This window comes from Emiliania huxleyi (genome assembly GCF_000372725.1).
Source record: "Emiliania huxleyi CCMP1516 chromosome Unknown EMIHUscaffold_1195, whole genome shotgun sequence".
Classification (NCBI taxonomy): domain Eukaryota; phylum Haptophyta; order Isochrysidales; family Noelaerhabdaceae; genus Emiliania; species Emiliania huxleyi.
Genome location: NW_005201397.1, coordinates 1 through 9,588, shown reverse-complemented (window position 1 = coordinate 9,588; position 9,588 = coordinate 1). Strand labels below are relative to the sequence as shown.

Here is a 9,588-nt window from a genome sequence, read left to right as displayed (position 1 = left end):
CGTCAAGCTCGAGCATGGCGCCCACGGCGTTCGCCATGTTGAACACCACACCGGCGTCGCCGGCGCCGCCAAGGGCCGCGCCATCCGAGAGGATCGAGAGCGTGAACGCATAGACCACCGACTTGAAGTGGTTGTCGGCCCCTGCGGCAGCCGGCCTCTGCAGAGGCGGCTGCTCGCTCCGCGCGTCCGCCTATGCGTGAACAAGCGGGCGGGCCGTCAAGCAGGACGCGGGCTGGGCGGGGAGAGAAAAGAAGGACGCCGTCACATCGTCGTCGTCATCGTCACCCGCAGTTCGAAGCGCCTCGCGCTCCTTCGCCTTCGCCACTCCCGCCGCCGCGGCCGCCGACACCGTGGATGCCGACACCGCGGCCGCGCGCTCCTCGGCGGCAGCGCACTTCGCCTCTGCGGCAGCCACTGCCTGCGACGCCTCTGCCGCCCTCTGCCGTTCTCTGGCCTCGTGCGCCGCCCGCGATGCCTCCGCCAGCGTGACGCGCCTCTCCGCGTCCGCCAGACCCGTGCGCAGCACCTCCGCCTCCAGCTGAAGCTGCCTCTGCGAGGGCGGAATGGCGACGAGCGGCGTGAGGACTCGGAGAGGAGAGAGGAGGGCCAGCGAGGAGAGGCGGGGGGGTCCGGCGGGTGGGGTTGGGCGTGCCTTCGCTTCGGACGCCGAGCGTGCCTCTTCCTCGGCCGCCACCTTGTCATCCAGCGCCTCTTGCAGGAGGCTGCTGGCCCCCTCCAGCTTCTCAGCGCCCCCCTCAAGCAGCAAGCCATCCTGAGCCACTGCAGCCACGGCTTCCTCTTGGGCCAGGTGTAATTTCGCCTCCGTGGCCGCCGCCGCCGCCTCCGCCGCCGCAACCTCCGCCTCCGTGTCCGCAAGTTCAGACCGCAAGCACGCCTTCTCCGCCGCGGCCGCCTCTTCCACCGCCGCTGCTGCCGCCTCTGCCGCCGCCTCTGCCGTTGCCAACCGCGCCGCCTCCGCCGCTGCCACGTCGCGCTCCTCCTCGAGGAGCTGAATCTGAGCCTGCGCCGCGGCCGTCGCCTCGTCCGCCTCTGCGACCGCCGCCGCCACCGCCGCCGTGACTGCTGCAGCCGCATCTGTCTCCACGCCCTCCAGCTCGGAGCGCATGCACTCCGCTGCAGCCGCCGCCTCCGCGGCTGCCGCCTCCGCCGTCGCACGTGCCGCTTCCGTCGCCGCTTGCAACGCCACGGCCTCTGCTGCTGCCGCCGCCGCTGCCGCCGCCGCTGCCGCATCGGAGATTGCGGCCGCCGCCTCCCGCTCCCTGGCCGCCGCCGCCAACGCCTTTGCAATCGCTTCTACTCGTTCCGCAGCCGCCTCCCTCCTCGCCTCCTCGCTCGCCCTGGCGACCGCCGCGGCCGTCGCCTCCTCGGCCTCTGCGACCGCCGCCGCCACCGCCGCCGCCACCGCCTCCCCCGTCTCCTCCTCCACCTCCGCCCGCGCACGCTCGGCGGCCGCCGCGACCAGCTCCTCCATCCCGCCCCTCGCCTCCTCCACAATCTCCTCGCGCAACGACTCGGCGGCCAGCTCGCGCTCGCGCTCCGCCCACCGCCGCGCGTCGTCCGCCCACGCCCACGCCTCCTGCGCCTGCGCCTCGGCGTTGGCCTGCGCCTCGGCGGCCGCCGCCTTCAACACCGCCTCCGCCTCCGCCGCCGCCGCCTCCGCCGCCTCCAGCTCGGCCTGCAGCGCCCGCTGGCTTGCCGCCGCCTCCTCCGCCGCCCGCCGCGACGCCTCCTCCAGCTCGGACGCCAGCGCCACCGCCTCGGCCTGCGCCGCGGCGGCTCGCTCCTCCGCGGCGTCGGCGCGGGCGCGCTCAGCGACCACGTCCTGCGAGAGCGATGTTGCCGCCGCCACCTCGGCCGCAGTCACTTCGGCGGCCGCCGCCATGAGCTCACTCGACAGTCGGCCCACCTCCGCCGTAGCAGCTGCAGCGGCGGCGCTCGCTGCAACAAGAGAAAGCTGCGCCGCCTCGTTGGCCGCCTGGGCCTCACTCGCCGTCACCCTACTTGCTTCAAGCTCCGACGCCATCCCCGCTGCCGCTGCCGCCGCCTCTGCCACAGCTGCCGCCGCCGCCGCATCGCTCGCCGCGGCGGCCTCACTCGCCGCGTGCCGTGTCTCCGCCAACTGCTTCTCCGCCTCCGCCTCCGCCGCCTCCAGCTCGGCCTGCAGCGCCCGCTGGCTTGCCGCCGCCTCCTCCTCCGCCCGCCGCGACGCCTCCTCCAGCTCGGACGCCAGCGCCTCCGCCTCGGCCTGCGCCGCGGCGGCTCGCTCCTCCGCGGCGTCGGCGCGGGCGCGCTCAGCGACCACGTCCTGCGAGAGCGCCGCCCGTGCCGCCGCCGCCTATTCAACAGACCGCCGAGCTGCGCCGCGCTGTGCCGGGCAGTCGTCCTTGTCGACACGTCTCGCGTGTCACCGCCGCTGCAACCGCAGCCGACGCCCCGGCCTCCGCTGCCCCTGCTTCGACCTCCGCGAGCTCGAGCTCCGAACGCAGCGCCTCCGCCTCGACGTCAGCAGCCGCCACCGCTGACGCCGCTGCCTCCGTGTCCGCCTCTGCGTTCTCGAGCTCATACCGCAGACACGCCCTCTCCGCCGCCCTCTCCGCCGCCTCCTCCGCCGCCGCCGCTGCTGCCACCGCTGCCGCCGCCCCTACAGCTGCCTCTGCCGCTGCCTCTGCTTCTGCCACACACCGCGCCGCCTCCGCCGCTGCCACGTCGCGCTCCTCCTCGAGGAGCCGAATCTGAGCCGCCTGCGCCTCGCATGCCTGGACCAGCGCCTCGTTGTCTGCCGCTGCCGTCGCTCGGACCTCCTCAACGGAGAGCGTGTCAAACCTGGAGCGCGCAGCCTCTTCCACAGGGTCCTTGGCTCCGGCAGCCAGCCGCAGGAGCTCGGCGCACCCCGCGGCCTTGGACTGCGACGCGTGCACCACCTCGAGCGCCACTGCCGCTGCCGCCGCCTCCCGCTCCCTGGCCGCCGCCGCCAGCGCCTCCCTCCTCGCCTCCTCGCTCGCCCTGGCGACCGCCGCGGCCGTCGCCTCGTCCGCGTCTGCGACCGCCGCCGCCACCGCCGCCGTGACTGCTGCAGCCGCATCTGTCTCCACGCCCTCCAGCTCGGAGCGCATGCACTCCGCTGCAGCCGCCGCCTCCGCGGCTGCCGCCTCCGCCGTCGCACGTGCCGCTTCCGTCGCCGCTTGCAACGCCACGGCCTCTGCTGCTGCCGCCGCCGCTGCCGCCTCTGCTGCCGCATCGGAGATTGCGGCCGCCGTCTCCCGCTCCCTGGCCGCCGCCGCCAACGCCTTTCCAATCGCTTCTACTCGTTCCGCAGCCGCCTCCCTCCTCGCCTCCTCGCTCGCCCTGGCGACCGCCGCGGCCGTCGCCTCCTCGGCCTCTGCGACCGCCGCCGCCACCGCCGCCGCCACCGCCTCCCCCGTCTCCTTCTCCACCTCCGCCCGCGCACGCTCGGCGGCCGCCGCGACCAAGGCCTTCCCGCCCCTCACCTCCTGCGCCTGCGCCTCGGCGTTGGCCTGCGCCTCGGCCGACGCCCGAGCCGCTGCTACAGCCGCCCGCCGAAAGCGCAGGCAGCATGCCGCAGCGAGAAGAGCCGTGATGGCGAGGGAGCAGGCCACCAGCGTCCCAGGTCGGACTCCGAGGCGGGCGGCGGCGGAGACGATGGCTTCCCCGAGCGCGTCGCGGTCTCGCAGGTGCTGCTGGAGCTCCGCCTCGGTGCAGGCGAGGGAGGTGGCCAGGACAGCCTCGTTCGCCGAGCTGACGCCCGCCGACGCTTTCCGACGGGACTCAAACGCGTCGATCGCAGCCGTGAGCTCCGCCGCGCAGTCCTCAGCCTGCTGCCGCACGGCATCGAACTTGGACTCTTCCGCCCCACAGTCACAGCCGGGCACATCGCAGGGCACCGCCACCGGCGTCGGGCAGGGCTGCGGGCGGCAGACGGATTGATTGAGGTGTGCCGGCCTCCAGCAGCTTTTGCCGTTGCAGTGCCACGCGGTGAGCGGCGACACGCCGGCCGAGAGACCGGCCGCGAGCTGAAGCAGAAGCGCGAATGTCATCCCTGCTCGGATCACCTCGACGGTCAACCGCGGCGCCTGATCACATCGTTGATTTTTTTGCCGCTCCAATTTTTTTCAGGATCCTTCCGGATTCACGCATGTTCGCGCAGGTGTTCGCGCAGACTCTCGCGCTCGCCGCTGCCGGCTACCTGCCTCCCGACGCTCGGATCGCTGCCAGCCGCCCATGCTCGGCTCTCCCTCGGGCGGGCGCCATATTCGCGAGCGAGACGCGCGAGGCGGGCGGGCAAGGGCCGGGCGCCTTTCTGCAGCGCGGGCTGCCAAAGAATCAGCAGCCGGTGCGGGAGGTACAGAATTTGAGGAGGGAGTTTCTTTTCGACTGGCCAATGGACGACGGCTACACCGACAAGCTCAAGGGCTTGTACGGCGCGACAATGCTGGTCGTGTCGCTTCCGATTGCGTTCGACACGTACCGGGTTTTGCCGGCGCAGCTGCCCGAGCTGCTTGCGGCAGCGCACACGGGCACCGCCGCCTTCATGGTGGTTGCGGTGCTGCGACTGCGCCTCGGGTGGGGCTTTGTGCAGAAACGGCTCAAGGAGCGCGTCTCATACTATGAGCAGAACCAGCGTGGCTTCCTCGCAAAGAAGGATGACGAGGCGGTGCTGCGCGACCGGCTCATCGAGAAGTCCGAGGTGGCGCCCGCCCTCCGCCGGATCGACCGCTCCCTGCTCCCGCTCCTCGCCTCGCTCCTCGTCAGCACCGCCGCCCTCGAGATCTCCGACGTGCCAGTGCTCCGCACCCTCTCGGGCGACAGCGCCACCCGGTGCGCAGCAGTCGGCTCGGCGGGCCATCCTGGAGCACCCTTCCCGCTCTGCCCGCTCTGTTCGCGTCGAGCCTGCCCCACCGCCGCCGCCCCGCTCCCGCGCAGGTACACCAGCCAGCTGCGTGGAGACGACGAGTTTGCCGCCGCAGAGCAGGCAAAGGCGAGGCAGCGGATGGGGGGCGGGGCGGGCGAGCAGGAGAACGTCAAGCCGCTCTACTGCGACAGCCGCTACTACAAGATCCTCGCCGGCGGCAACAGCCAGGGAGGGGTGGGGTGCAACTAGATTGCAGCCCGCGGTGTCTTCGATCGTGTGCAGCTTTTTGGCGCCGACACTTTCGCGCAACTCTCACACGCCTCGACCTCTTTATGGCGGATCGCACCTTCCTGCACATATTGGTATGAGGTGTGTTCCCGAGTCTTCGAAGTGACCGCGCCCCTGGATAAAGATAAACATTTTGGCAGGCCTCCACGAGGGGTGTGCGGCGAAGCCCTAAAATACATCGCGCCCCGGGGGCGCGCGGGGGTCGCCCGGCCCCGCGTTTCTCGAGAGCCCCAGACTCTATTTGTTCATGTACTGGTGGTAGAGGTAGCCTGGTCGGTCCTGCGTTGACCAACTTTCCCCTCCTCTCCCCTTCCAGCTCCTCTCTGGCTCGGCAAACCGCGCGGCGAGGATCTCCTTGGCGTCCGTCCGGCAAGCTGCCGGTGCCGACGCTCCGACGCCAAGGAGGCCGCCGCTGCCTTCGGGAAGCGGCGGCGGCCGGTGAAAGCCCCAGGTGCCTGCGGCGGGAGCGCCGAGGTGCGCCTGAGCTGTGCGCCCGAGCTCTCTCGCGCGGCGGCGGCAGGCGGGCGCGGGGCGGCGCGCACAGTTGATCGGGTGACGCGCGTCGCCGGGCCACCGCCGGTTGTCCGCGTCGTCGCAGTAGCGGATCTGCTCGCCGATGCCGAGGACGCGCTGCACCACCTTGTTGAATGCCGCGTTCGCCTTCGCCGAGCCGAGCGACTCGCACAGCAGCTCGAGCGAGCGAGCGCCAACCTTGACCACGTACGCGCCACCCCACCCCTTCTGCTGGAGCGCCGATGCCGCCTTTGCGTAGTCGTCGCCGGGAGAGAGCTCGAGGGTGCGCGCCGCCACGGCTGGCTCCCGCCCCAAGTGGTCTCGCGCCTCGGCCGGCGCGCCGCGCACCACGAGCCTCACCGAGTCGTTCCGGTCGCGGTCTAGCACGCGGTGGCTGTCGAGGAAGGAGTGCTCCCGGATCGGCGCGTCCGAGTGCGCCCACTTCTCGTTGTCGAAGAGGTGGTCAAAGGGGCAGTGGAAGGGGAGGGGCTGGGCGTCGGCCCGCACGCCCGGGAAGCGGCCGCGCACGAGCGCGTTCCAGTAGCGGTCCGACCAGCACTGCAGCGGCGGCAGGATGAGCTTCCGCTTCATCGCGCGCGCGAGGGCGAGCGCGTCGTGGATGAGCCGCCTCTGGAACGAGTCGAGGAGCAAATGGCGGGCCGGGCCGTCGCGCATCGTGTGCACGTCCGACTTGCGCGCGAGAGTCTCGTCGATGAAGCTCCTCGACCCCTCCACCTTGATGGCGGCCGACGCCTCGGAGCGCATGTACGGCCGCGGCCAGGAAGACATGTCGAGCAGCGCGCCTGCGCAACAAGTCCTCGGCGAGTCAGCGAGTGGCATCTCGCAGGTGGGCGGGTCGGGCAGCGCGCCGTCGAGGTGGAGGAAGCCGGAGTACTCGAGCTCGGTCGGCTCGGGCTGCGGCTCCGAGGCCGGCCCCACCCGCTCGTAGTACGAGTCCGGGTCGACGAGCCACAGAAGCCGCTCGCGCAGCCGCGAGCGCTTGCCCCACGCGAACTCGGCCGTGTCGCAGAACTGGAAGGTCGTGTGCACGGCCACCGGCGAGAAGCCGCGGCGGAGCTGCAGCGACTGCGAGAAGAAGGTGTGGCCCGACGCAAAGAGCTCGTACGGAAACGTGCCGATGGCGAAGCTGTGGTGCTGGCCGTCGCACCCGATCCGCGAGCGGAACTGCAGCCCGCGCACGTCTTCGAGCTCGCCCGCCTTGGCCGGCCCGGCGGCGATCATGTCGCCCAGCCGCTTCAGCGCCGCATCGAGCGCCGCCGTCCTCGCCGGCCGCCGGTCGATGGACCTGAGGTGCTCGGCGGCGCGCTCGCGGCGGGCGGCGTCGGTCGCCTTGGGGTTGGCGAAGCCGTCGAGCGTGGCGCGCATGTGCACCTCGGCGGAGGAGGGGGCCGGTGACATTAAGGATAGCTACTGGTTTGGCGGACGAGTGCACTGCGCGTGCACCTCGTTGAAGAAGGTCTGGTCGTTGGACCACCACTGCAGCATGTTCTTTGGCAGCTTTTCGATAGAGACCATCTCTTGCTTCATCCGGTCGACCCACGCCTCGCACACGACGGCGGCGCCCGGGCTCGAGCGGAGCAGTAGCATGCCCGTGTTGAGCTCCTGCGCCAGCCCCCACGAGGCGCGGTCGTTCTCTGCGGCGTCCGAAGTGACGTCGGTCGAGACGACGATGTCGGCGAACGAGATGAGGGCGGAGGTGGCGACCTGAAGCGAGGGGCCGGGCCGCGGCTCGGACGGAGAGCGAGAGGGGGCGCGCGGGGAAGGTTGCGAGAGAGACGGCTGCACGCGGGCCACTCGATGCCGCTCCGAGGGCATGTCGGGCGAGGAGTGGCGTGTCGAGGAGTGCGCCGCCTGTCCAGTCACCCACGGGCGCGGGTCTCTCAGCCAGAGCACGTCGAGGTCGGCGCAGAGGATGTCGAAGCCGGCGCGGAGGAAGGCGAGGAAGAAGCGCACCTGCGAGGCAGGTGGCGCCCGGGGCTCTCCGGGCTGCCGCGCCGGCCGAGGGATGGCTCTCCGGGGCCGCTGCAGGTGGGAGGAGTTGTGCTGCTGCTCCTTGAGGATGCCCATCGTCATGAAGGGTTAGGGTTAGGGTTAGGGTTTAGGGTTATTAGTAGCGCCTTGAGGATGCCCATCGTCATGAAGGCGCGCGGGTCCATCCGAAAGTACTTCCACCGCGTGGTGACGACGCCGGGGCCAGCGCTCGCCTCCTCGCCGCTGCCGCCGCGGAAGATGGCGGCCGGCATGCCGTGGTTGCCGGCGAGCGTGAAGAGGCTCTCGTCCATGCAAGTGACGACGTACGGCAGCGCGAGCCTCTGCACGTGCAGCGCCCAGTTGCGAAGCATGTCGTTGACCGACGCGCCTCCGAAGACGAGCAGCAGCGGCTGGCCGGGCGGCATGCCTTCGTAGCTCCCTCCCGCCGCGAAGGCCTTTCTCGCCACCGAGTTGAACCGCAGCGGAGACCCCTCCATCCAGCCCGGAGCAGGCCCGAGGCCCCAGCCGTTCGGAGGAGCCTGCAGCGGAGTGGGAGCCTCCACGAGGGCGGGCTTCCGCAGGCCGGGACCCGCGCACGCGCGCCGCAGACAGGCCGCCTTGGAGCCCTTCGCGCCGAGCGCGTACCCGGGGCCGCCTCCGTGCGCCTTTGGGAAGGTTGCCAGGCTGTCGCCCTCCACCTCGGCGGAGCGCTGGTCGCAGCCCGGGGTGGGGATGTCGACGTGGTAGCGCGTGCGGCGGGGACCCTCGAGCGCCCACACACCACCCCACTTCGCAATCAGGCAGGCGTCGGCGCTCAAACCGTCGCCGCCGGCCTTGCTGCCGCCTTTGGTGTCGCCTCCAGCCCGGGGTGACAGCGCTGCTGGCGGCGGCGGCGCGCTCGTCACCGGAACGCGAGGCTTCGGTGCCACGACTGGCTGCCGTGCGGCTGCTGGCTGCTGCGTCTCCGGCACAAGCCGGCGGCTGGGCTGCTCGTGCTCCACCACCAGCTGCACGGCAGCACGCCGAGTTGCAGGACCATTGAAGTGCGTGAGGCGCACGCCACAGCCGATCAGAGCTAGAGCACCCAGCGCTGCCACTGCCGCGCCGTGGACCGGCTTCATAGACTGGTGGCGACTGGTCGCGGTGCTGTGGGGTGAATACGTGGGCGCGCGTTCACTGAACGCGTGTTCAGGTGTGCAAAGGGATTTCCGCGCAAAGAATAAAAAAATGCCGGAAGACTCAGGTCAACGACGCGTGGCCAAAGAGGCGGACCGGCAGATGCGATCTGGTGTGCGACTTTGCGAGCGCGCGGACGGCGGCGATGGCCGATGCGCCGAGCAGCAGGCAGAGCAGCACGCACTCCACGCCTCCGATCACGATGCCGACGATGAGCGCGGCGCCGGCGGGCGGGTAGCGGCGCGCCAGCTCGGCGAGCAGGCCGGGCGCCAGCATCGCCGCCGCACGGTACGGCCCGAAGGAGGCGCACGCGTCGAGGGAGAGGCGCGAGGCGCCGAGCGGCGGCGGCGAAGGGGAGGCGTCCTCCTCGCCGGCGGCGGCGGCGAGCGAACCGTCGGCGGCGCGGACGAAGCGCGAGACGAAGTCGTACGCGATCGAGGCGAGCTCGATCCCGGCGGGCGCGTTGAGGGGCGTAGCGAGGGCGAACGAGTGGGTCCAGCTTCCCTCGCATGTGAGGACCTCGGCCCGCCCCTCTCGCATCTCGCACCCGAAGCCGCGGTACCCGTCCAGCGCAGAGGCCACGCCCGAGCCCGCCGGCCGCAAGTCTGCCGCCCCTCCGCCTTGCTCCGCGGCGGAGTCAAAGGCGGAGGCCCAAGCGGCGGTCACTTCGACGGAGCGGGTGTAGAGCCAGCCGCCCTCGCCGACCGTGCCGTTGAGGGGGCCGAGCT

At 71.7% G+C, this 9,588-nt stretch overlaps 4 protein-coding genes across 4 annotated transcripts; 1 reads left to right on the top strand and 3 right to left on the bottom strand.

Moving 5' to 3' along the window:
* Positions 1–51: 51 nt before the first annotated feature.
* Positions 52–4,076, bottom strand: EMIHUDRAFT_122263 (hypothetical protein; the record flags this gene model as incomplete). Its single annotated transcript, XM_005790648.1, has 3 exons — positions 52–190; positions 266–2,356; positions 2,481–4,076. Coding segments are annotated over 3 exons (3,826 nt in total), but the record flags the coding sequence as incomplete, so codon positions are not given.
* A 98-nt stretch (positions 4,077–4,174) lies between these two features.
* On the top strand, positions 4,175–5,308 carry EMIHUDRAFT_460471 (hypothetical protein; the record flags this gene model as incomplete). Its single annotated transcript, XM_005790647.1, has 2 exons — positions 4,175–4,857; positions 4,963–5,308. 2 exons carry the CDS (start codon positions 4,175–4,177, stop codon positions 5,138–5,140), a joined length of 861 nt encoding a protein of 286 aa, XP_005790704.1. The 3' UTR covers positions 5,141–5,308.
* A 10-nt stretch (positions 5,309–5,318) lies between these two features.
* EMIHUDRAFT_460470 (hypothetical protein) lies at positions 5,319–8,882 on the bottom strand. The gene is made up of 5 exons (XM_005790646.1): positions 7,897–8,882; positions 7,577–7,666; positions 7,157–7,417; positions 5,737–7,084; positions 5,319–5,634 (listed from the first exon to the last, which is right to left on the bottom strand). Exons 1-5 carry the CDS (start codon positions 8,803–8,805, stop codon positions 5,417–5,419), a joined length of 2,826 nt encoding a protein of 941 aa, XP_005790703.1. The 5' UTR covers positions 8,806–8,882; the 3' UTR covers positions 5,319–5,416.
* Positions 8,883–8,923: 41 nt separating this feature from the next.
* On the bottom strand, positions 8,924–9,556 carry EMIHUDRAFT_251858 (hypothetical protein; the record flags this gene model as incomplete). Its single annotated transcript, XM_005790645.1, has 1 exon — positions 8,924–9,556. A coding segment is annotated over one exon (633 nt), but the record flags the coding sequence as incomplete, so codon positions are not given.
* Between the last annotated feature and the right edge of the window lie 32 nt (positions 9,557–9,588).

Coding starts and splice junctions, on each gene's coding strand:
- EMIHUDRAFT_460470 (XM_005790646.1), bottom strand. CDS start 8,805: ATGAAGCCGGTCCACGGCGCGGCAGTGGCAGCGCTGGGTGCTCTAGCT. Junction 7,418..7,576: donor TGAGAGACCCGCGCCCGTGG/GTGACTGGACAG, acceptor CCCTCGCTTCAG/GTCGCCACCTCCGCCCTCAT. Junction 7,085..7,156: donor ACCAGACCTTCTTCAACGAG/GTGCACGCGCAG, acceptor TCCTCCGCCGAG/GTGCACATGCGCGCCACGCT.